This window comes from Chaetodon auriga, chromosome 21 (assembly GCF_051107435.1).
Source record: "Chaetodon auriga isolate fChaAug3 chromosome 21, fChaAug3.hap1, whole genome shotgun sequence".
NCBI lineage: Eukaryota > Metazoa > Chordata > Actinopteri > Chaetodontiformes > Chaetodontidae > Chaetodon > Chaetodon auriga.
The window spans coordinates 22,578,927-22,606,396 of record NC_135094.1 but is presented as its reverse complement, the minus strand read 5'-3'; the positions used below and the strand labels follow the sequence as shown (position 1 = coordinate 22,606,396).

At 42.3% G+C, this 27,470-nt stretch overlaps 1 protein-coding gene across 2 annotated transcripts in view; it reads right to left on the bottom strand.

Annotated features, from left to right (window-relative positions):
* abcd3a (ATP-binding cassette, sub-family D (ALD), member 3a) overlaps positions 1-27,470 on the bottom strand; it is a 61,080-nt gene that overhangs the window by 28,574 nt on the left and 5,036 nt on the right. For both annotated transcript variants that reach the window (XM_076761241.1, XM_076761242.1), the window contains exons 5-13: positions 25,845-25,914; positions 24,869-24,966; positions 21,735-21,858; positions 21,063-21,119; positions 4,085-4,227; positions 3,930-3,999; positions 3,526-3,595; positions 2,339-2,436; positions 511-602 (exon numbers count right to left, since the gene is read on the bottom strand). In XM_076761241.1, coding sequence (XP_076617356.1) covers positions 511-602; positions 2,339-2,436; positions 3,526-3,595; positions 3,930-3,999; positions 4,085-4,227; positions 21,063-21,119; positions 21,735-21,858; positions 24,869-24,966; positions 25,845-25,914 — 822 coding nt within the window. The remainder of the gene's footprint in view (positions 1-510; positions 603-2,338; positions 2,437-3,525; positions 3,596-3,929; positions 4,000-4,084; positions 4,228-21,062; positions 21,120-21,734; positions 21,859-24,868; positions 24,967-25,844; positions 25,915-27,470) is intronic.

The following is a 27,470-nucleotide window of genomic DNA, read 5'->3' as shown; positions in this document are numbered from 1 at the left end:
AAGATGTCATAAAAACTTTTAACAAAACTGTTCTCTGGATGTTTGCAATTAACCATGAAAAGATACCTGAACTGATGTAAAAACTTTCATTTTGAACCCTGTCAGGATATCACATTTGGATTTCAATAGTGAAGATTTAAAAGTTGTTTTAAAATAGATGTTTAAGAACACCTTAACCTTCACTTCTGACAACCAAATAACATCAATAGTGAACATTAATAGGATGTTTACATAGGACATTGCAAAAACGTATTCTGGTTCCTCAGTAGATTTCTTTTAATGGTCAAAAAAGACCTTAAAACGTTTGCTCACTGGGTACCTTCTGAAGGAAGTGACCCACCAAAGCCTATGTAAAAAGCTTCAAAGAGAGGTGAAATAAATAAATTATTGATCCCCACTGAAGTGGCCACTGAACGCCATCAGGATATTCAGACTCTGGGCTAACACATACCTTTTCCTTTTTTTAAAAAAAAATATGTTCAACATTTTGTAATTTTCTATAACACTCACCCAGAGAGGCGGGCCATCTCTCGGCCGGCTAGTACAATCCTGCCCAGGGCCTGGGACATTCTCAGGAGCATCCTCCCACTCTGGTAGTAATCCTGCAGGCCACACAGGTCCAATCATTTTAAGGTGGCGTCACTGGAATAAGCTATGATTATTATTGTCAAAACAACCTTATTGCTGTGTGCTCAGGTTTCCATACATTTCATTTCATACATTCATTTTTATACAGTATGAAAATCAACTTGTCTCTGTCTATTTTAAAACTCCAAAGAAACAAAAATGTAATGCTCTCCACAAAAGATGTATTTCTATTTAAGTTTCAAGTTGTAATTTGACACCAATAACCACGTGACAAAGCAAGCGAATCTATTTTACTTGGGTGGACAAGCTCTATGGCCCCATTTAAACCTGGTCCTAAAATGCAATCTGTATCTCGACACGTTATCCAGATTAGGATAACTGCATGTAATGCAAGGTGTAAATGCATCGTGATCACAATGCGATCGCATCTGCCTGACCACATCTGAAAATAGTCTGGCTTGCATTGTGTTTGGATCTTCAATAGCTGTACATGCAATCCCTACAATTTGCTGACATCCGTAGGCTACACAACATGCAGATATTTGTTTTTAGTCAATACAAAATATTAGGGATGTTACAATATATCGAATCTCGCCATATCGATGCTGTCGTGGGACTGTGACGCTATCTACAATGACATTACATGGTTATCTACTATCTCTCCTTGCCAAAAACTACTGTTTTTGTCTGCACAGCAGAGAGCACAATCATAGCAGTCAAAAAGACTGGAAGACTCCTGTCATCCTTTGCGCTCAAGCCAAGCACTGCTAAAGAGCATTAGAGTCACAACTGTGCAAATGTGAAATGAAAACTTTCTTCTACAGATGCAGCCTCTTTTCCAATCACACACTGGACTCAACATAGATGAGGTTTTGAAATCTTTGCGGAGAAGGAGCTTGACATGACCAATGACAACAATCATCATGGTATTGCTGTTGTTACAGACAATGCATGAAATTTAGATGTAGCAGTGAGAGAGCCCAGACTGTCTCCATACATAAAGTTGAAATGTTTTGCACACACTTTAAACCTCGCTTCACAAGTGGATTTCAATGTAGGCCATGCCAGCCATCTGCGTGGTCAAGTGAGGCCTGTATTGTTGCAACCCTACAAAATATAGGTTGTTGTTCCAATTTAGAGAGCAAGGAAGCAGGATGGCCTCTAATTACTGAATATAGGTCTATTCAGGGCCATGAAAGTATCAAAAGCACTATTCAACAGAACTGCATGAAACAGAAATTCAGTGGGAATTGGGAATTCAATGATATATGAAAAAAAAATAGCTGTGTGTGACACATTGCACTCATCTGTGCAGCTGATCTGCAGTTAATAAGGTATATAATTTATCTAGCCACAGAGTAGCCCACACAATGGTACTCAACACAAAGACAAACTGACACGATACTTTTGATATGAAGAAAAGAAAACCTTAATGTATTACATTTGCCAAATTTACAAGAGGGGACAAATAATTAAGATTTTTTATTGACGACATTTCCATCACTCAACAACTCACAAACCTCAGATTTTTAAGGTGTCTTCAAACCACCTCAAATTGCTCATGCGCAGGTTCTGCTCTGAAGGACAGAGATCTGATCTAATAAGGACAACGAGAACGCACTAAAAATACCAAGTGTAAACATAGAGGCAAGATCAGATTGTTTATTATGCAGAACATACCTGGATACAGATTGCATTTTAATACCAGCATAAATGGGGTTTGTGTTTGAGTGTGTTTGTGTTCTCTGACCTCCAGCAACTCAGAGTGTGAACTATACAGGTGCCGGGGGTGGGACAGGTTTAGGAATGGCCGGCTAACAACCAGGTAGCCCACCACAGTGGCCAGGTCTGCCAAGGAACAGCATGTGGACATACAAGGAGGAGAATAAGCACACAAAATAACTTGTTTTTGGGTGGACCTCATTTCACTGATATGGTTCACACAAACATTCTACTGCTTGTATTTATACAAATTCTACAGAATTCCCCCTATCACATGGACAGTGTAGCACACACTGCTCAGCATTGTTGCCATGCCGCTGAGGAGGTCATGGTGGGTATGTTATTTATTTATTTATTTATTTTATGGACTCAAGAATCTCTTTCAACCCCCTTAAAACAAACAAAAAAAAAAATCACACTGGAATTTAACAGAGTGAAGGGGGTCATCCACTTCCCAGAAAGACCAGCTTTTAGCAAGACAACAGAGCACTGGTGGAATTAACAGGGCCCAAAAGGAAACATGGCACATGGTAATTAAAAACTCGACAGAGTGAAAATTAGTTTCATGCTACAATGAGAGAGGAATAAGGCCATGCATCTGATTGATTTTAACTGTCTGCTTCCTGAGAGAAGGTAGCATCAAAAGAACTGGAAGTCTCACCAAGGTGTGAACTCGTTCTTTCAGACTCATTACAGATATTCACACTCTGAATCCTGTTAACCCTAACCCCAACAAATGGAAAACTCGGTACATAAGAAAATGGCCACATCTCCGCTTGCATACAAACAGTGACTTGAAAACTAGTAACTATCCTACCAATACATGTTGTAGTTAAGACAGTTTTCTTTTCTCTGCAACAAAAGGTAATACCACGCCAAGGATCCTATTATAGGGAAAATGATTTGCATCTTTATTACATATACTAGGCCTGATTTGCAGACTCTTTTTGTATAGTGTACCATGTGACCATAGTGCCATCTTCTGTTCCTTGTATACTAAGCCCTCCCTAATAGTAACATAAGGTCATTCAACAATAGTATTTTATTAGCATTAATAAAAGAATTGCGTAATCTCTTCATGCTCTCATATTGTGTTCTTGTAGTCTCTTTTTGCTCAGTTTTTTCTTACCATTAACACTTTGTACAGCACGTCAAACAAATATCAGGGATATGGTCTAAATATTGTCCATTAAAGTTAGTAATATATTCACTTACACTTGGCAATTATGCTGTCCACAAATCCCATTGAAAAGCGAAAGAAGATGAAGTTATGCAAGTGGTCCACCTGAAAAACAAAATAAATATGGTCACTTTCTGAGGTTGGGAAAGCACACACTAATGAGGATCTGCATAAAACTTAAGCAACTCTTCCGAACATATCTGAGCCCATAAAAAAATCTGTTCCTTTCAAAAAGAAAAAGTTGTGTTTTCTCTGTACAGCACACTGCTGTTTTTCCTCATGCAGCTGATGTAGCCGGAGCTACTGGACAACATAATGTTTTCTGCTGTTTTCAAAGTTGTGCACAATGACTGATCCCACCCAACCACCCCAAAAAGGGATGCTAGTTGTCATGAGAGGTGACACAGTCCTTTGTCCACAGTACTAAAGTGTTACACACCAGTTTCTTGAATGTGGCGTGAATGGTCTGCTTTTCCCTGATATTGCCATTGTAGAAGGCAATCTCCTCACTAAAGAGAAAGAAAAAATGTCAGTATAGTGTTGTAGTAAACAGCTGTACAGCAATAGGGTTCGAGGAGTTGCTGGTGTGTTAACCTGTTAGTGATGAGGCGAGAATTGATGTAGCGGTACTCTCCCTCGTAGCGCTGCTCAGTGACTGTCATCTTACCAATGGGCCTCCTCAGTCTGGTCAGGAAGAGACCTGAGATCAGCAGGTAAGCCATCATGATGGCTGGGCCCTGGGTAGAGGAGGGAAGGGGAGGAAAGGGGAGGAAAGGGGAAGGGTGGGGGGGGGTGGACACAATGAAGTCACTGTTAAGCACTCATAATATAGGATGTGTGGGTAAAGACCATAGTGACACTAAATACGATTTTTTTAAAAAATTGGAAGAACCTTGTTATACCAAATATATATTGGGTCATCCTTCTAGAAGACACAGTTTATCTTGAAGGTTCAAGCAATGTTTTGGCGCTGAACTGTCGGGTTTTAAAACATCAACTGGAAGAGCTGTTTATGCTGTAACAAAAGGACTGTACCTGTCACCACCAGGTTTCCCACTATCTAGAGATCATTTTCCAGGACATTTTCAGTGATAGTTGGTATGGCAGACACGGGTAGCATCATACACTAATATGTTCCTCTCTGTGAAAGTCTGATTTAAAGGAGTTGACTGAATAGATGTTTTCATGACACTACTTTTATTACCATCTCCTCTTACTGTTGGGTTTTTATTTATCTTTATTTCTGGTTTGGTTTTAATATTATTTGATTTTTTTTATAGTATTATGTATTTTATTTGGAAACCCCTTTGTGCTCTATGCTTGGCAAGTGCTACATAAATAAAATGTATCATTACCATCATTCATAATTCATAACATGAATCCCCTTTTTCTTGTTTTATTATATTAATTTGTATTCAGAATCGAAATCAGAAAAAGCTTTATTGCCAATTATGATTTTACACATACAAGGAATTTGTTTTAATGAAGTTGGTGCATGACAAATCTTCTAAAAATAAGCTACTAAAAAGTAAAACATTTAACAATATACATATATATATATACACATAGTCTGTTTCTTATTTTCAGAATAAAAAAGCAGTACAGCTGGCAGTGATACAGTAAAATAAGGAAATCCAAGCTGAGCATTAATGTAACTCATAGAGTTATGGCAATGTCAATATGACAAGCAGAGGCAGAGGTGAAGTGTGAAGAGTGTCGGGAAGGGGGGGGGGTTCTGGGCCTTGTTAATAAGGCTAACAGCAGATGGGAAAAAACTGTTCTTGTGGCGTGAGGTTTTGGTCCTGATGGACTGCAGCCTCCTGCCAGAGGGGAGTGTCTCGAAGAGTTTGTGTCCGGGGTGGGAGGGATCAGCCACAATCTTTCCTGCATACCTCAGGTACAGGTCTAAAGAGATGGGAGATTGCAGTCAATCACTTTCTCTGCAGACCGAACGACACGCCGCAGTCTGCCCTTGTCCTTGGCGGTGGCAGCAGCGTACCAGATGGTGATAGAGGAGGTGAGGATGGACTCAATGATGGCTGTGTAGAAGTGCACCATCATTGTCTTCAGCTGCCGTAGGAAGTACATCCTCTGCTGTGCTTTCTTGATGAGGGAGCTGATGTTCGGCTCCCACTTGAGGTCCTGGGAGATGATAGTTCCCAGGAAGCAGAAAGACTTCACAGTGTCAATAGTGGAGTCACAGAGGGGTGATGGGGGCAGGTGAGGCTGAGTTCTTCCTGTAGTCCACAACCATCTCCACTGTCTTTAGAGTGTTGAGCTCTAGGTCGTTCTGGCTGCACCAGGTCACCAGATGATCAACCTCCCACCTGTAGGCGGACTCGTCACCATCAGAGATGAGTTTGATGAGGGTGGTGTCGTCCGCAAACTTCAGGAGCTTGACGGACTGGTGACTGGAGATGCAGCTGTTTGTATATAGGGAGAAGAGCAGAGGAGAAAGAACGCAGCCCTGCGGGGATCCGGTGCTGATGGTCTTTGCGTCGTTTCCTGTCAGACAGGAAGTATGAAATCCACCTGCAGGTGGAGTCAGGCACGCTCAGCTGGAAGAGCTTCTCCTGAAGCAGAGTTGGGATGATAGTGTTAAAAGCAGAGCTGAAATCCACAAACAGGATCCTGGCATAGGTTCCTGCGGAGTCTAGGTGCTGGAGGATGAAGTGGAGGGCCAAGTTGACTGCATCGTCTACAGACCTGTTGGCTCTGTAGGCAAATGGCAGGGGAGGGAGATGGAGTCGGTGATGTCCTAGAGGTGTGAGAGCACAAGGCACTCAAAGGACTTCATGACCAAAGAGGTCATGAAGGACGGGTCTGAAGTTATTAAGTCCTGTGGTCCTTGGCCTCTTGGGAACAGGGATGATGGTTGAAGACTTGAAGCAGGCTGGCACGTGACATGTTTCCAGTGAGGTATTGAAAATGTCTGTGAACACTGGAGACAGCTGCTGACTGCATTTTCAGATGAGCTTGGTCAAATATTTCTCTAAGAAGAGAAAGACAGCTGATGAAGATGACGCTAGTCAGGTATCAATAGCCTTTTACTGACTCATAAATGATGATGGCTACGTAAAAAATTGTGTCCAAATCCTAGAGGAAACACTGACAGTGATCCAGAATATTCTCCTGTCTGGACATTTTATAAATTGTCTGTATTTAGGGAGTTCGTGAGTGAGGTTACCTTTGTTAAAGTCACCAAGGACAATAACTAAGGAGTCCGGGTTGGCCCGCTCCACACACAGCATCTGATCAGCGAGGCAAACTCACGGGGGTGAATAAAAAAGGCTTACAGTTAATGATAAAAGATTCCAGGTCAGGACAGTGCTGCTGGATCACTGTCATGTCATTGCACCAACCACTGTTGATGTAGAAACAGATTCCTCCACCTTTAGTTTTGCCAGAAAGGTCCATGTCACTATCTGCGCAGTAGAGTTGGAAGCCTGCCAGCTGCAGCGCGGAGTCTGGTATTAATCCACACAACCATGTCTCCGGGAAGCACAACACCGCAGATGAAGAAAAGTCTCTGTATTTACCCCACAGCAGTTGCACTTCCTCCAGTTTGTTGGGCAGTGAACACACACTAGAGAGAAAAATTCCTGGTAACGCTGTGCGTAATCCGTGCTGGCGAAGACACGAGTGCACTGGCCCTTTTCCTCTCCTCCAGCGTTTCACTTCGTGAGCAAAGGTGAGCGCACCTTTGACCAGCATGTCCACAATTTCCAGTGTTGGGAGCAGAAAATTAGGAAAGGAATCCTCTGGTGTTGTTATCCTAATGTTCATGAGCTCTTCTCTGGTGAAAGAGCTCTGGGTACTGTCGCAAAAAGTTAAAACACAAAACAAAACAACGCGCACCAACACGCCAAGGCAGCCGTCCGTGGCGCCATTTTGTAGACACTCTGTCCTCTTATTATATTAACCATTGCCACCTGGGTACACTTGGGAATAGCCTGAACACCAACAGCACAAACAGTAGCCTATAATTTTACCTACAGACAAATCTAAAATGAACTTAATCTACTTAAACATATGATTGAAAGTTACAGTTGAGTTTGCTAGGATTATCAAGTGCCACCGACTCATCAGTCTATTGCATCATACTTTAGCCCCTATACTAGTAATATTAGGTTGAGGCTGGGGCCACAATCATTGTGAGCAAACACGACAAAAGTTTAACATTTTGCACCATGTTATGGTCCATTTTACCTTCATAATGCAGCATTGCGTTTGAAGAGACAAAGCTAGCAAAATAAAAAAGTACTGTTAGCCAGTATTGAGCAAGTGTTTGACTCACATACAATTGGGCTCCTATTCATTGTTTTGACCCCTGCATTCCATTCATTATCATCCAATTCTCTTAACCATACCCTACTTACATTTGAAACGATTTCTCCGAGCCAAAGTTGAATAACAAATTTTAAACCTTTGCAGGCAAAACAAAGTAGCAAGAATGTCAACTTTAGCAACTGAAACAAACATTCTAACCATTTTAAACAACTTGAGAAGATAGCAACGTCAAACTATGCAGTTAATGAAAACCGCCACAGTACCACCAGGGGCCCGTTGCACAAAAGTAGGATTCAGACATCCAGGATAAGTGACTGAGCTGAGTTCAACCAATCCAAAACATGAGCTTCCAGGCTTAATCGGCTGCACATAGACCAAGCCAGGATGAGCAGACACGGATTCATCAAGCCAGGTGAAAACTATCCTGGACAAGTATGTGCACACGGCTTCCTCAAATAGACCCCACCATCGATCACAGATTCACCGATTCACCATGGCAACTAGAGCGGCATACTTTTCCCTGTCGGAGGCAGAAATCCTAATGGAGGCTTACGAGGAGGTGAAGGACCAAATTAAAAAGAAAGTCAACACCGCCACAGTTATAAAACAAGGAGAGGAAGTATTGCAGACTGCCTGAATGCGTAAATAGCGCACAAATACACACTCACTGCTCTGCTGAAACCATCACAATTACAATCCAAATAGTTAACTAACATCTCCGATAATGTAGTTGCATGAATCATTTGATATTGTAAGTGAAATTGACTGCAGATGTGAGTGAAATTGTGTAAATGTAACTCCATCAGACTGTATAACTCCTTGATAATTTCCCTTTGGGATAGATAAAGTTGATCTTATCTCATGTATGTTGTTTTAGCATATATAAAAGTGTGTGTGTGGGACATGGCAGCAAGTCAAGATTAAATACAAGAACATCTTGCAGAATGGTAAGTGCCCTGACTAATACTTAAGAATGCACAATAACCACTTTTTACATCATAGCTGTGTCAAGAATGTCACTCTATTTATGAGGTTGTGATGATGAGATTTTGTATGGACAGGTGAATTCTCTGGTGTCTTGCTGGGGGACAGGGGGTATGCCTGCCAGCCTTTTCTCCTGACACCATATACAGACCCCCAGGAAGCATAGCAGGCCTACAATCATGCCCATGCCAGGACACGGGCCAGGATTGAAATGACCTTCGGCCTCCTGAAGGCATGCTTTCATTGTCTTCATGACTTACGGTTCAGCCCTTTGAGGGCATGTGACATCACTGTGGCCTGTGCTGTCCTCAACAATGTGGCCTGCCTGAGGAAGGAGAAGGCCCCGAGAGTGCCATCACACATGGACTGGGACAATCCTGCCATCTTCCTTGATGACGACAGTGGTCAGCTGGTCAGGGACCAATATGTGTTGAATTATTTTAGTTAACATGCATGTTTTAAATTTCAGTTAAATATGTCCTGCATTGGCAGAGACGCATGCTGTGAATTTCAGTTAAATATGGCCTCATTGGCAGAGGAATTTGTGTGATTTGGCCTCTTATGTTTGTGCTGTATACTGTGTGTATACAAGCTTGCAGGGAGGCTACTGCAACCATTCATTTGTCTGTTCATTTGTTGTGTACGGATTTGTCCTGCATTTATTTCAGTGTGCAGACATGTGGGGTGTATTATATACAGACCTTTGAATGTGTATTTATTCTTGTGTTGTATAATATGCTTTGATTCTGTGCTTTATATCTTGTAGAGTCACTGTGTGACTTCAGTTTTGAAAGGAACTGATGCTTTGATTTAACCTTATTCAATAAAGGAACATCATGTTACTCTTTGATGTGTATTTATATTTATATTGGATGTGTATTTTATATAAAGTCTATGGGAAACTGTCTATCTCATGATTGCAACATCATCTAAAATCATCATTTATCTACAATGATTGAAATTAATAAAATTAATTAAAATTGAAATAAATTATTCTTATGTTTTGTGTTAATGCTTAAATAATGACAGTGGATCTAGTTGAATGTGATAACAATGTGTAGTGGGCAGTGGAATAACTATTGGTTTCCGTTTGTGATGACTGCTGACTGAGATAAGGGATGAGATTAAATAGATCCTGGAACTTAGCCTGGTCTGGAGCAGGCTAGCTCCACAGAATAAATCTCCACGGTAACTTATCCCATAACATATCCCACTTTCCACTATCCTGCTTTTGTGCAACCGGATCACAGATAAGTTGAGCCAGGATAACCAACATATCCCAGCTTAATCCCTTATCCTAGTTTTGAGCAATGGGCCCCAGCACTAATAAAACTAAATAAAACCAAACAATAATTTGATTGATGAACACACAAACAGTAACATCCGTAAGAACTTTGCAAAGGTTTGACTACACTTGGGGCTTGAAGATCTCATTTCTAATTCAATCAGCTTTCTGTCTAACCACTGAGCGTTGATCATACTCTGTTGATCATTAAGATTAAGCCGTGTTGGGCTGGGAAATGTTTTTATTTCATGGATACATCTCCTTTACACTGCCCCACAAGCTTGTATCTCCACCAATGGCATTCAATCTAGTTTTTTCACACTGTCCCGTGGCACCCGACAGGGATGTCCTTTATTGCCCCTATTGTTTGCTTTAGCGATAGATCCTTTGTCAATCTATCTGAGGCTCTCTTCCATTTTTACCGGCATATCACAATTGGAAATGGAATTTAAGTTATCATTTTATGCTGATAATTTATTGTTGTATGTGTCAGATCCGACCCGTTCCATACCACCAATCTTATCCTTCCTCCAGAGATTTGGCTCATTTTCAGGCTATAAAGTAAGCATTTCCAAGAAAGAATCCTATCCCATCAATGCTCCGGCTTAATCAGTCCGATATACCCTTTAAGTTGAGCCCTGCTGGTTTTAGGTATCTGGGGATTAATGTAACTAGAACATTGACCTCTCTTTCTTCTGCAATTTCTCCCCTTTGGTGTCTAAAATTAAGTCTGACCTTCAGAGATGGAGAAGTTTACCCTTGTCACTAATTGGGAGAATTAATACAGTTAAAATTAATATTTTGCCTAAGTTCCTGTTTTTATTTCAATGTCTCCCCCTATTCTTGCCAAAACGTTTCTTCAAAACCTTTGATCAAGATATTTCTTCCTTTTTATGGTGTGGAAAGGCACCTAGAATACGCAAATCAGTACTTCAAAGGTGCAAATTCAGCGGCGGATTGTCTCCCCCGAATCTTCAACTGTATTATTGGGCAACACATATCCACAAAATTTCTTTGTGGTTTAAATTAACGGATCCCCTATGGTGTAGACTAGAGACATGGTCATGCGTTTCGTCATCTCTGTTAGCTCTACTTACCTCTTCTAGTCCAATCAACCCCTCTGGCTTGACAAATAATGTAGTGGGAAGTTCCACTCTCAAAATCTGGTACCAATTCAGGGGGCATTTTAAATTTATTTCTGCATCTACCTCAGCCCCTTTATTGAAAAATCATTTATTTCAACCTGCCTTAACAGAGTCCACCTTTTCCATATGGCATGACAAAGGCTTGAAAAGACCTGTGTAAGGATGGTATTTTCAGTACCTTTGTAGATCTATCAAGCAAAATCCAGCTCCCACATTTTCATCTGTTTCGCTATTTTCAAATCAGACATTGTGTTAAATCTTTGTTTCCGACTTTTCCCTCCTTACCTCCGAGTCAATGGTGGGATGAATTTCTCAGTTTTGACCCCCTTCAAAAATCATTCATCTCAAAGGTCTACAACAAACTCCTGTCTTATGATGGTTCAACAGCCACAAAAGTCAAGGCTGACTGGGAGTGTGAATTAGGGTTTAACCTGGAGGACAACTGGTGGGATGCTGCGCTTAACAAAATCCTTGCGAGCTCAACTTGTGCTCGCCTCACACTCATACAATTTAAGGTACTTTTTAGGGTTCATTTTTCCAAGGCCCGTTTGTCGCAAACTTATCCCAGTATCACTGACAGTTGTGACAAATGTCATGCTTCATCCTGCAATCTGACTCATATGTTCTATTCCTGTCCAGTATTATCTAGCTTTTGGCAGAGCTACTTTGATACTCTGTCAAAAATACTTTCAATGTCTATTCATGTCTCTCCCTATATTGCCATATTTGAGTATCCGAAAGATTACAATGGATACACTTCCAAGCAAATAGATGTTCCAGCTTTTACTTCCTTACTAGCAAGACGCCATCTTCTTCTCCATTGGAAGTCTACTACAGCTCCTTCAAGTACTCAGTGGCTCAGGGATGTTATGTCCTTTCTAAAGCTAGAGAAGATTAAATATTCAGTGAGAGGTAATTCTGAGAAGTGGCAATCTGTTTTAACATTCATCAACTCTCTGCAATCTCTGTCTCCTAATTGACTGATGCCCCCCCTTCTTTCTTTCTCCCTTTTTTCTTTTCTACTCTTTTTTCACTCTTTTTATTTTTTTACTCATTATTATTATTATTATTATTATTATTATTATTATATTTTTTATTATTTTTTTTTGTTAGTTTACTCTGTTCTTGTGTTTTTGACCCTCAAATAATATGGAAAACATGGCTTCTTTCTCATTTACTCTATTGAGAAGCACAAATTATTGATAATATTATTGATACTTCTTTTTTAACTATGGTTCTCAATGTTTATGGGACACTGCTTTTTCTCATGTGCCATTTTTCTTAATAAAAAATATTAAACAAAAAAAAAAAATTAAGCTGTGTTAGGTGGATGCCTGTTGCAGTTGCTCCGTCGCTTTCGTTTGTTTTTTGTTGATTTGTGTTTTTCCCGTTCTTTTAACTTGTAATTTTGTAACTGTGCTTTTGGCAACTATGTCATGATGTCTGCGTGCAATTTTACAACTTTTTTGGTGGCCCTCCTGTTACTTTTTGCCCTCCTCGTAACGGAGGGTCGTACAGAGAGGAGTGGGGGCATTGTCTACACACAAGAGGAACTGATCACGTTGTGTAAATTCACGCTGCTGCCCAGAGAAAGGATTGTAGTCCTGTATTAGCTGAAGAGGCGAGGTCGGGGCTGCAGAGCTGGAGCCACGGAGGGCCACAACACGGAGATAGAGACAATCCGTTCCAGCGATCATCACGGGGAACGTGTGGTCCTTGGCAAATAAGACGGACAAGCTTGTTGCACTCGCAATGTTCTGTGTGAGACGTGAAAAGTAGTACAGGAGCACCATAGGGGACTGTTTTGTCTCCTTTTCTCTTCACCTTGTACACCTCAGACTTCCAGTACAACTTCTCATTGTGCCACCTACAGAAGTTATCGGACGATTCAACATTGGTGGGGTGTATAAAGGATGGACGAGAGGAGCACAGCAGTGGTGGGTGATTTTGTGGAATGGTCTGGTAGAAATCACCTGCTGCTTAACGTGGCCAAGACCAAGGAGATGGTGGTTGATTTCAGGATGACCACACAACCACTGTTTATTCTGAGGGAGAATGTCACAGTAGTTGAGGATTACAAATTGAGAAGGTGGATGGAGAGGAGGACACTGGACAGACTGTTATCGATCATGGATAACCCTGAACATCCCCTTCACCACCTCGTGAACAGACAGCAGAGCTCCTTCTCCAGTAGACTGCTCCAACTCTGCTGTCACAAGGACTGCTTCGGGAAGTCATTCCTGCCACAAGCCATCACACTGTACAACAGTAATTTAAACAGTTAACGTCAACCAACCTCACAAACCCCAATATTTCAGTGTTACATATTATTTGCACTACTGCAACACTGCACAATACTGTTTATTGTTAACATTTATTTATCATCTGCAACTTGAACATATTTTTTCTGGTATACAGTTTAGAGCTCTGGCTCTCTCTCTTTCTCTCTTAAGAACTGTTAATACTTGTTTATATACTTAAGTATAATGTATATTTATTATATTATTAGAAAATGTAGTATATATTATAATACATATTATTATAATATATAACACAGATTATATAACTATGTATTTAGTTATACTTAGTTATGTTTTAAGAATTGCTGAGAACATTCTTTTTCTTTTAGTTTTATTCTCATTCGCTATGCGTCAGGCCGAAGAACGCCCCTCAGCTGTCGTATAATGAGCACATATCACCGCCTGTCGTGATGTATTGCTTTTATAAAACGGTTACCAATAATGGCAATATGAAAGAGGAATACACAATAATTTTCATGTTGTTTTTAATTAAACAGGAATACATATTATCTAATAAAATAGCCCCGCTACGAAAAAAAATAGTCCCACCTCTCCATACGTTAGCTCTGCATGTCGTCTATTCCTCGCCTTTTTTTCGGGAGAAAGTCACTGCTCAATCAACTCTACCATTGTAGAGTTGATTTACCCTATGTGGAGGTGAAAGTTACACTTAAACATGTGAATTCAACTTATTTAGTCTATTTGTTAACGCTGTCAAAACACCACAGCAACTTTTTGCTACCGACTGTAACAGTTTGTCATGGATACATTGTTGTTTCTCTGACAATCAGCCCCGTAACGTAAACGTGTGAGGCCCCCCCGCAGTTAACTATGAGTGAGTGGTCCGGAAGAATCCAACCAAAACCTCAATGAATCAGAGTTTTTTTTTAAAAAGTTTTAGCTTTGAGTGATCACTGACTTTATTAAGCCGACTATATGTGACATCGCGGCAGGCACCTGGAGACGCAGCAGTGGCATCTGAATATCATGACTTTAAAAGCACCAAATTACTTGTCTTAACGAATTTCGTTAGTAAATAATGTGAAGAATTGTAAAATATCATTTCCATGAGGCTGTTCAATCAGACAGTGACAGATCACCCTATAGAGCCCTAAGTGTCATAGTCGCTGTCAAGGTGCTGATCCTGTGACTGACCGTGAACATGTTTGCATGTTGTTAACAGCTTAAAAAATAGACATCAAAACCGGCTACTTTTTGCTGCGTACTGTGAAAGTTGGTTGTTGTCATGGAAACATTGTTGCTTCCCTGAAGTGGAGTGATATGCTGTGATAAGGTGTTTTAGAATAGTAGCTGCGGTATACGCTCATTATATCACAGTTAACAGCCAATCAGATTGCCGGATTTCACCTTTCCGTTTTATAATTTATGTTTATGTGTATGTTTAACCTGCTGCTGCAACAAAAGAATTTCCCAAATTGGGATCAGTCTAAGTCAGTACAAGACAGCTGGAGACTTGCAGGCAGATGCACACACGCTTCTATACATATCACAATCGGGGGTCTGCATGAGCAGATGCGCTTCACATGGCCGCCTCCCGAGAGCTGGAAGTAGAGCTCCTTTGTTTGCTGTATTTGACTGAACAACACAAAAAAGAGTGCACAAAACAAGTGCCCACTTTACTTTTTCAAGCACATGCGCACTTGCTGTACTTGTGCTTGACAGTCCCAACAAGTCATAATTTTTGGGATGCATGCATATGGTGGTATACAGTTGAAAACTACTATACTGTTTAGCACTACACAGTCTGCAAGTCAAGATTTCAGAGTGCACAGGCATGATTTGTCAGACAAGAATTAGATATGAGCATGTACATACTCACTCAGATAAGCCACAATTTTGTGAAATCTGGTTGGATTTACACCGCAACTACTCTGAAAATGCACAGCCCATATTTTTATTTTTTGAACCACTCATTTGTTGAATCTCAAAGGACATCAAGGCAGCTGTGGCTCCCGCGGAAGATCAAAAGGTCAGTGGTTTGGTGCAGGAGGACAAGATAATGAAGTCCAAATGGCTACCAATTGCACTGTTATTGGTGAGTGCACGTGGCACCAGGACGCCCTAGGCCGGAGGTCAATGATCAACTTTGTAGTTGTATCATCTGACCTTCGGCAGTATGTCTTGGACACTCGGGTAAAGAGAGGGGCTGAGCTGTCAACTGATCACCTCCTGGTGGTGAGTTGGATCTGCTGGCAGGGGAGGAAGCAGGACAGACTTGGCAGGCCCAAACGTACCGTGAAGGTCTGTCGGGAACGTCTGGCGGAACCCACTGTCAGGGAGGTCTTCAACTCCCACCTCCGGGGGAGCTTTGACCAGATTCTGAGGGAGGTTGGAGACATTGAGTCCGAATGGACCATGTTCTCCACTTCCATTGTTGATGCAGCCATCCGTGGCTGTGGCCGTTAAGTCGCCGGTGCCTGTCATGGCGGCAACCCCCAAAGCCAGTGGTGGACACCAGAAGTAAGGGATGCCGTCAAGCTGAAGAAGGAGTCCTATCGGGCTTGGTTGGCTGATGGGACTCCTGAGGCAGGTGACGGGTACTGACAGGCCAAGTGTGCGGCAGCTCAGGCAGTTGTAGAAGCAAAAACATGGGTCTAGGAGGAGTTCGGGGGGGCCATGAGGAGGACTCCGGGTCAGCCTCGAAGAAATTCTGGCAAACCGTTCGGCACCTCAGGAAGGGGAAGCAGCTCTGTGTCAACACTGCTTACAGTGGAGGTGGGGAGGAAGGAATACTTCGAGGATCTCCTCAATCCCACTGTCATGTCTTCTGTATAGGAAGCAGAGACTGGGGACTCAGAAGTCGATTCATCCATCACCTGGGCTGAAGTCACTGAGGTAGTTTGCAAGCTCCTCGGTAGCAAGGCACTGGGGGTGGATGAGATCCGCCCTGAGTACCTCAAGTATCTGGATGTTGTAGGACTGTCCTGGCTGACACGCCTCTGCAACATTGCGTGGCAGTCGGGGATGGTGCCTCTGGACTGGCAGACTGGGGTGGTGGTCCCTCTGTTTAAAAAGGGGGACCGGAGGGTGTGTTCCAACTATCGGGGGATCACACTCCTCAGCCTCACTGGGAAAGTCTATTTCAGGGTACTGGAGAGGAGAATCCGGCCGATAGTCGAACCTCGGATCCAGGAGGAACAATGCGGTCACCGGTTCTGTTCATTATTTTTATGCACAGAATTTCTTGGCGCAGCCAGGGGCCAGAGGGGGTTCGGTTTGGGAGTCGGCAGATTTCGTCTCTGCTTTTTGCGGATGATGTTGTCTTGTTGGCTCCCTCGAGCCAGGACCTTCAGCACGCACTGGAGCGGTTCGCAGCCGAGTGTGAAGCAGCTGGGATGAGAGTCAGCACCTCCAAGTCCGAGGCCATGGTTCTCGACCGGAAAAAGGTGACTTGCTCCCTCCGGGTCGGAGGAGAGATCCTGCCTCAAGTGGAGGAGTTTAAGTATCTTGGGATCTTGTTCACGAGTGAGGGAAGAATGGAGCGTGAGATTGACAGGCGGATCAGTGCAGCGGCAGCAGTAATGCGGTCGCTGTATCGATCTGTCGTGGTGAAGAAGGAGCTGAGCCGAAAGGCGAAGCTCTCGATTTACTGGTCAATCTACATTCCTACCCTCACCTATGGTCATGAACTTTGGGTCATGACCAAAAGAACGAGGTCCCGGATACAAGCAGCTGAAATGAGTTTCCGCCGCAGGGTGGCAGGCCGCTCCCTTAGAGATAGGCTGAGGAGCTCTGTCACCTGGGAGTAGCTCAGAGTAGTCACTGCTCCTCCACATCGAGAGGAGTCAGCTGAGGTGGCTCGGGCATCTCTATCGGATGCCCCCTGTTTTGTTCCATGCCCCACCGGGAGGAGGCCCCGAGGAAGACCCAGGACACGCTAGAGCAACTATGTCGCTCGGCTGGCCTGGGAACACCTCGGTACCCCCCCGGAAGAGCTAGAGGAAGTGTCCGGGGAGAGGGAAGTTTGGGTGTCCCTGCTCAGACTGCTGCCCCCGCGACCCGGCCACAGATGAAGCGGGAGAAGATGGATGGATGGATGGATGGATGTAAATACTATTATAATTTCTTAAGATGACATTTATTTCTTTTTTTATTCCACTCTTTTGTATATGCTATTGTTTTTACTCTATCCGCTTTATTGGTGCTGCTGTAAACTGGATTTTCCTCCTTGCGGGACTAATAAAGTAATATTGAATTGAACTGAATTGAATTGAACAGCCTGGCAAAAGATAGATGAATACTAGAAGTGTTCCAGTGCTGGAGCACCAGTTCATCTGAATCGTTTCCACAACCCAAGGGCTGGCTGGTCCAGGCACTGGGACTTAAACAACTGACTGGCCTACATTACTGAATTCCTATGTTCATTGGACATAGACCTTCAGGGTTCTGACTGGGCATAACCTTTCCTGATCCTTGTCACCCTCTCCACGTGTCGGGCAGAGGCAACTCGCAACTCCACTGATTTATTTAGACCAACCTCCTGCTGCGTAGTGTATGCCATTGTGCGCCTTTCAAAAACTTTGAAATGAGGCTGCAGTACCCTCCAGCAGCCTATTACCTCCAACATGAGCAGCCTTGATTGCTGCCACCAAGTGGCTTCTGCAGATAGTGGCGGACCTCTGGAGATCTAAACTTAGTTCGCTCTGCACCGTGACACAAAGAACTTCCAGCAATATGAGTATACCGCTCTAGTTGATCGTGCTCGAGCACTCTGCATGGTCTGAACCACTGACTGTGCAAGCCCCAGGCCCTCTCAGGGACCAGGACCAGAGTTTGAGCCCCTGAGGAAAAGGATAGAACAAGGCCCCTGGTCCCAGTGAACCAGAAGTTCCCACAGCCTCCCGTCCAAGACATGTAACCCCTAAGAGCCACATCATCTGAGACAGTTTTGGGCCACCAGGAACTGCTTCCCCTCCTCCTCCCAGACTCTCTGCAGCAGGGTGGAAAGAAGACTGAATGAAGGAAAAGCAAGCAACAGCCCCTGAGGTCATTGATGTGCCATGGCATTAGTGCTCCGGGTGGTGGGGGGTACCTCAGGCTCAGGCCATCCCCAGGGAGGGCAGGTCTGCCCGTCGTTCACTTGACTGGGCATATACATGGCTCTGACTGACAGAAATTGTTGACCAGCACTGTGGTCTGCAGGTCTCTCTGTGGTCATAGCCCCACGTGCAAGAGACATGTGTAGAAGAGCCAATGGCACTAATGGTACTGATGCTGCCATAAGGCCCAAGAGGCCTAAACAAAGCCTCCGAGTAACCTTGGTTCCTAGCCTAAAATGAGAATGGCACATTTTGAGGGACTCTCTCCTGTATGCTATCAATGTTATCCTCAATGTACTTGTACTCAATTGCACTTCAGAGCCTGAAGCCTGAGGAACCTGTTTCGTCAGACACAGTCACAGAGGTCTAAACCTGGCCTCTGAGTGTCTTCACATTTGGAAATATCAAGAATAAAACCCTGCCAGCCAATTTTCTCACCCCATCTCCATAATGGCTGTCTTTACCATGAGGGTGCAGATCTCCGCTCACAAAACCTCTTTGTGTTGTGGGTCTCCAATGATCAAAAATGCAGGCAACCTTATCACACAAGGGGCACTCATAAACTGTAAGCGATAACCCTGGGTCATTGTTGAATCAACCAAAGGTTCTGCCCTCAGGGCTTCCCATGAGGCACAAAACTCCAGAGGGCAGGGGCAGCCTTAGGGTGATGTTGTGTGAGGGCTGAGCGAGGATTGGAGAGGTCTCTGGCTACTGTTGCCTCATACACCACATTTAGACCTGCCCTAACATGATGCATCCAGTTGTCCCCTCAATTCCCCCTGACTCCAGGTAGGCTGTGGGTTCTTGGGCAGATGGCTGGTTGAGGCCAGCGTCATTCCCAGCTCTACTTTAAAGCATCTGACCCCTTACAAGCATAACAACAAGCTTCCTGTGCCTGCTGAGGCATATCAGTAGCACCAGGTGGCTGCAACATGGACCATGACAGCCACAGATGGTGCCAACTTAAGTCCTGACATGGCCTTGCCAGCTGCCGCTGCCTGTTCTCACATTAGTTAAGACAAATAAGGAGATCTGTGGCAACTCTGTTAGTAGTTCTGTACCACATTCCTCCTTCAGCTGCTGAATCAGATAGCATTGTTAAAAAAAACAACACATGGCCCCCGTGCTAGCCAGTTGGGTCTGGACCACCACAGCATCATGCATTCTAGTGAAAGAATGCATAATTTTGGAAACACCAAGGCTGCTAAGGCCTGGTCCACAGCCTGTCCTCTCCCATTGTGAACTGACCAAGTACCTACAGAGCCCAGACCAGTGATCAGCACCTGACGGTGTCTGAAATTGGTTTTATTCAAGCTCTTCAAAGTGAGAAAGAGGCACCTGGAAGCATGTGGACCAGCCCCCAGTCTCATCCTCAAAGCTGTAGGGGGCAGGCCCCTGAAGAGATGGCAGAGAAATCTTCAAAGCTGCAGCCACCCCACTAACAATCTCTTGATGCGTGAGTGAGTGCTGCTTACATTCCTCCGCCCAGAAGCAGGAGGCCTACTAGTAGTTGCATGAAGCCCATGTGATACAAATAATTTATTCCCCATCGAGTTTGTTACAATACTGGTGGGTGGTATGTCACATCATGTGGCACTTGGCCGACTGCAGTCCTTGAGCAGGAGGGGGTGGCCATTTAATAAAGAACTGGTAACAGGTTTCTCTGTGTTGCTGGCATGCAGAAACAACTCATGCATGAAGATGGGTTATCCCTAGCTGACAATGCATGCTCAATCCTGAACTGAGCACATTATAATCATGTACATTCTCCACAGACATTTTTACACCACAGCCCATGCAGGGAGGTCCCTTATGGCTCGCAATACTGACGTCACCCAGACAAGGAGGAAGTGAGCTTACATGCCATGCTTATGTTTGTAGGAGTTGTGGCTAACTGCAGCTACATTACTTGGACACAGCAGTGAGAATGTCCATGCTATTGCAACTGACTAGGTCAGTTGGTGGACAATGTGCTTTGTGTGATTGTTGCACACAAGGGAGAATGCGCAGGTGTATGAGCCAGGCGATCCCAGCAATTCACCATGTGACACTCCCATGCTCCCCCGAGCAGAGAAGGACATCACACCACCCCCGCCAACAAGGACAGCTTCAGTAGTGGGCTATACTTTGGCAGAACTAATCATGCAATACACTGTACAGTACCACTCTCAAGCCTTCTACCACAGATGAAGAAAGGCGAACCCTTTAACCCAACAGGGGGCCAGAGACCACCTCTCTGACATATCCGTAAGCCAATCTTCCATGCCAAACTTTTTACATCTGCTTTTAGTTCCCCCTCAATGACTTAATGAATTCATGCATACCTGGGCCTTTTAAACTGGTGTATAGGTCATGTAGTGGTGTGTCTTGAAGATATATCTATGTCAACTGCACCAATGGGGTCAGTCCCCATGCATATGGAAAATGTAACTGTGTGGACAGATAGGCTTCACTCGATAGAGCAATTTAGTTCCACAGACTGAAAAAAAACACACAGAACTTTCTTACCTGAGCACCAATGGCACTTGTCAGCTTGAAGATGTACAGACCAATATCCAACAGAGGCTGTTGGACAGACAGAGGACAGACAAACTTACAAATAGTACTCCAAAGTTTTCTGAAAAATTCTTGGGGATGGAACAGTTCAAGCAAGGGCTGTCAACAAATACTTTACAATGATAAAATTACTGTTTCTGTAAATGGAGCCTGGTGGCTTTTCCAAGAGCAATGTAACCAATACAATCTGAGCCTGTCAGTGGCAAAACCAACGTTGTCAATGTATGATGTTGACATTTGGAATGAATATACCTAGAACAAGCTGTATGTCTCTCAATGTACTGGTCTGCCCTCTTATGGACATAATGCGCAAAACTTGATATTCGAAGGGTTCAAACAAAGATGTTTTTTTTTTTTTTTTTTTAAAGGAAGATTTTGCTTTGCCCTGCACTCAACATGACTGCACTGCAACTATCCCACTTAGATCATCATGATGTGTGGGCAGTGATTGGCCCATGTAACCTCTTATTCAAGTGAGGATGTGTACATATCCAATGTTCAAATATAACACACTCTGAGACTGCAGCCATGCAGCATTCCAATTTACCAATCCTAAATTTATCATTCATTTTGTATGCTAAAAGATGCAACATTGCTTAGGTGAGCGCCAACAAAGTTTGGTACCTTGCTGAGGTTGGAATAAAGGTCCACGACACTGTTGCAGAACTTTTCCACATCCTGTGTCAGCAGCTGGTCTGCATTGGCTATCCGGTTATCCAGGTTTCCCATTTTGTAGTAGGTGAAACCTCTGAAGAGCCAAAACACAGGGTGAAGACTCAAAGAGACCAGGAACACATATAATGCTTCTACTTGTCACTGAAGAGCAAGAGAACCAGATAATCTCCAGGTGTGTATCACAGGTTCTGAATAGGTCACAAACATGAGGTCAATGTTTCTTAGAATGACTACTTGTTCTTTCTTTTCCCACCGACAGACTAGGTCATTTTGTTGTAATCTGCTGCTAAATTGCATTGAACAATGAAACACTAAAGTTTTGGTCCCTGGGTTGAAATCTGGGATTAATGGTGTCATTAATGTACTTAGCAGATTTTTGTAGCTAACACTGTAATTTGGAGTTTCCTCTAAACATGACCTTTTATGTTATATCACTAAGGTCATCAAAGTGTAGTGGTAACAAACTGTTAAAGTGCATCTAATGCCCGACTACAGACTACATGATTGTAGCCTGACTTTGAGACGATTTTGTCGTTGCCAACAAATTACATCGTCGAACAACAATAGGACATCTGTACTTGTGTAGTGTGACATGTTTAACGACCTGTCATGCAGTGTCTGGGACGCCCCACAAAACCACGACGCATAGATTAGCATGTCAGAAATTTTTGTCTTGACTCATCTAGAATGGCATTTCCCACGACATGTTCCTGAGTGTTGACCAATCAGGTGCTTTCTCCAGAGCGCAATTACATAACCATGGTGGAGTGGAGGAGGAGGGACGCTAATGTTTTCACTGTCAGGAAGGACAACGAAAGAGAGGAAAAGTTTGTTGAGCTGTGGCAACAGTACCCCTGCCTATGTGATGTTTCCTCAAGGAAGGAAGGCCGAGCCAAAAAGACAAATGTTCGTGATAGCTGAAGCACTTCATCAGCCACTCGAGTAGCTGGCTGTGCTGTCATAACATTATCTCCAGTCCTAACTGCGGGAATATGCTTATCATTACAAATTCCAGATCTGACGTAGTAGTAGTCCGTTTGATGCGGCAAACACAGCCAAGCCTGCTCCTTGTAGTATAAATAGCTATTGAAATAGCTTTCGAAATTGTTATGCAGATGCTACCTAGTTGCTGTATAAATAATGACCACATGGGCCGAAGTTAACACCGCCTCTTGCTTTTGCTTTCAATGTTAATGCCGCATCCAAAGCCATTTTTTTCTTTCTCTTCTTTTTTTCGGTACACAAGATCACCAGCATCTAGGGATGGGTACCGAATTTCGGTACTTTTTTGGTACCGACCGAATTCCCGCTGAAGTAGCGAGTATCGATTCACGGGAAATCCGTCGGTACCACATTTCGGTACCTGAACGCACCTTTTTTTTGTTTTTTGTTTTTTGTTTTTTTTACCCTGTACGCACCTTGACGTTATGCGTCGGCGAGAGCGGAGGATGCGGTGACTCGGTTACGTCAGTGGTTGCTTTATCTTCAGAGGTGGACTGCAAGCGCTCCAAAGTCTGGCTTCATTTTACCAAGCTGGATGCCGACAACGCGCGGTGCAACATTTGTGATGCGAAGTGCAAAGCCAGCAAGGGAAACACGTCCAACTTGAGGAAGCACGTGGTTAAACACCAAATATTCCTCAAGGCGGAGGAGTGCACGATTTTTGACAGTTTAAAAACACAGGCTAACGTTAACACAGCTACTCGCCCGGCGCCAGCAGCAAACGTTACCGCCAGCAAGCCTGCTGCAGCCAGCGGCTTGACACTTGCAGCCAGCTTCGAGGAAGGAGAACAACCGGCCCCTTTTAAGAAGGTAGACGACGACGACGACGCAGCTTCAATTAGCATAATTTTATACAGTTATTTATTTTTAATCTATTTATTTTTAAATTATTTACTTTATCCCCACACACATTTTTCTCAAGTTCTATGTTGGAGTTATTTCACTTGATGTTATTGAAGAATAAATGTTCAAAATTCTGAAGTTTTGACTATTTTTTAAATATACAAAATAACTTTAATTACCAAACACATATCCCCCCCCAAAAAAGTATCGAAAACAGGTACCGAAAAATACCGGTATCGATTCGCAGGTACCGAGTATCGGTATCGTATTGATTCAGATGTGAAAGGTACCCATCCCTACCAGCATCACACACGATGCTTGTCACTTTGATTGACTGTTGGTTCCCCTGCCTCTCCGATGCCATCTGAACTCAAGCATGATCATGGAATAAGACATGCTGTGATCGATCGAGGTCTTGCCATACACCCAACCAAGACACTGCAAAAGTTTCTGGCATTATGATCGTTAAATCCGACACGGTGACCATCATAAAAGACAAAAAAATAATATAGTCTTATCCAAGTAAAAATAAATAAAAATAAAAGTGGTCATATTATATTGCCAACACCTAAGAGAACAAAGATGTCCATGGTGACTACTTGAACTAACAGTAACAACAGTAAACCTGAAAGATTGTGATTCAACATGGATATGATTTCTCTAATAAATATCAGTGCTAAAAAAAAAACAGCCCTCTGCAATTAAGAGAGGCTGCTGTATGATATCCACAAGTAAGGTTACAATGAGTTACATACTGCCGTCAAAATACATTTTCTGTAACACTGATCTGTTTTGAATATCATTGGCAGATTCACTTCAGATGTTTCAAAGTTTTGTTTTTTATGTCCTGTTTGTGTGTCACTGTACGTTTCATGTTGTGCATTACTGGCGTCCCTCTTTTCTGTCAGTTGACCCTAACTATAAGTCTAGCTGCAACTGATGATAATTTTGATTATCAATTAGCATGTTCATTATTTTTACGCTTAAAATGATTTAATCAGAAACTGGGTTAAAAAACACAATTTTTCCCAGAACCCAAGGTAATGTCTTCAAATTGTCTTATTTAAATATTCAATTCACTGATATAAAACTGAGAAAAGCAACAATTCATTACATTTGAAAAGCTGGATCCACATAATGTTCAGTAGTTTTGTTTGATAAATGGTGTAAAAGACTAAATGATAATCAGAAGACCCCATATTAAGGGAAAGAAGCTTTAGTGCTGCAGTAGTACTTACTGCAGGTACTGGTCGTACAAGTTCTTTGTGAGCCTCACACGGAACCTCAGCTTCAGCTCGTTTAGACCCAACTTCAGAAAGTTGTTCACCAAGGCTATCTGGAATGAATGAGTCACAGATAAAATATATGTATCCATCTTTCACTGTGAGCTCTTTGCTTCATTATCTTTGTACACCTGAAACAGTTTTAGAATCCTTAAAGTATACATGCTTATTGACTTTTGTTTGTTTAATTAAAAGCGTAATCTATGAAATGAAGAAAACATGCAAAGCAGAATAGTTAGTATTACTTTACAAGAGCAATGCAAACTCACAACTTAAAGAATGAGGCTGGAGATAATCAATGTTTTCTTACTGTCAACAAAACAACAATGAAAGTATCCTAGTGTATATATCCAAAGCCTATATCTTATTCTTCTGAGCCACACTGTAGTACTGGGTTATATGTTCTTTTATGAGCATGATCACACACACTAGTTTATTTATACTAAATGTGGATCAATCTGCCGCTGAATATAGTCCCCAACAGAATTCTCATGTGTGAGAAACATTTGTTTATGGTGTTTTCCAGAATTAATTAGCATTTTTAAAGAACTTTAAGACCTTCATGGGATTTGTTGACAATAAAAAAAAGAATATTGCCAGCCCTCTTATTTAACATTGAGGAATGCAAAGGTACATTGAGGTCACTGAGACAGACCGCTTATGTTAGCTCAAAAGAATGATCATGTTAGATGGTAGTTTGTTTGTTTATTAGTTCATTAAATGATTCAATGAAATTAGTAATTGACCATAGAAAACAGAAATATCAGTGTTTTTCAAATCAGGTCTCCTCTGTGCACTTTTCACAAAGTGAAACTGAACTGACTGAACTGACACTGAACAACGAATGAGTTACATCATAATATGAATAGCAGATAATTAACATCACCAACCAGTGTGACACAATAAAAAGTTAACAAAAAAACACACTTACAAGTGGCATGAATTTGATAAAGCTGAACAAGAAGGTCTTGAAATCTTTTGTTGAGCGACCGATAATTGCACTGCAAACCACAACATGTACAAAGATGAGCAAACATTGCCAAGAGAGTCAGAGGGACAAATACTGAGGTTGATGAAACATAATTTCCTTTTGCTGTGGAACCAACGCAGCTTTGCTTAACTACTAAAAGACAAGTACAACTTCAGCTTGAACTTGAAGAAAGTATGAATTGCATTTCACTGACATTAAACAGACTGTGAAGTCCTGATACCATTCAATTTTGTATTTCCATGTAATTTTTATAGTGTACAATGACATTTTGGAAAAAAGTTGGCCAGCCATACAAGACTGTGCCTTCAAATATTGTTTCTGATACAGTGGCAAGGACCAGGCCTTCATTTACCACAACCTCTCATCCGGGTATGAGTGACAAGTCTTTATTTTTATTTTCAGTTGTTTCAAAGGTCTATTTTCTAGTATTTTATGAAGAATCCTCTCTGTTCTCTCACCCGCTCAAATCTACCTGGCCATTTGTTGATTCTGAGACCTTTACTGTGAAACTTCTGCAGGAGCTGCTGAGTTTCATTAACAGCAGCTTAACAGAGAGAAGGAAACTGAAATGCACAACCTTCTGAATTCATCAGTGATGGAGAACAGCATTTCTATTATATTTCAAAGATAAACTCAGAGCAACAAAGTACCGAGTATGTACTGATGAAAATGATTCATATATAACTTAATTTCAAGAATAATTTACACTGGGTGCTTTACAACAATTTACCACATTGTAGAGAACATCATGTTGAAGAGGTTGTGTTCTCAGTCTCTGCCTTTCCAGTACTTCCATTTCAAGTACAAACACATCTGATAACATCGTTTTTGTGATCTGTGTTGATTATATACAAGCTGAAGCTTACCCTTTTCTCAGGCACATGATTAATAGACATTTAAGGGTATTTCAAGCACACCATGAGAGTATGGGCTCAGTTCAGAATGAACTTTGGATTCCATTGTTTTTCTCTACCTAGTCCTATTCAGTCCTATTCTCTTTCCAACCTTCCTTACTTGACTCTGACTGAAAGTTCAACCCACCGAATGGCATTTTTTCCAAGTGTCTACAAACCAAGCACTTTCTCCACAAGCTGGCAACATAAAACATTACCCTCTTGACAAAATTAAACCTGCATACACGATTTAAACCTTTCACTGATGGAGAGTACATGGGTTCCCAGCACCTTCCTGTAATATTCTGGGTACTACTTTATATATGGAATTCTGGCTTTTACATGGGTATAGTGGCAGCAAGGGGCAATTAGGATATGACTGCAAGATGTGATCTGCAAACTTGTCATTTTTGTTGTGCACTCTACACATTTCCTGTATTTGTTTTGACCACTTGTCTCACAGTCAACAGAAAACATTGAGACAAAAATAGACACTGAATACAAACAAAGCAAATGAACTATAGGTCTGAAAATGCCTTTAGTTAGATCCATATCATATTTAAACTCCAAATGGCTTGCAAATTATGGCATTAGGATTCAGTAAAAAAAAAATGCTGAATGCCACAAATTCTCTTATAATTTGCATGTGTCATGTCAGTGGATGAGGCTCAAT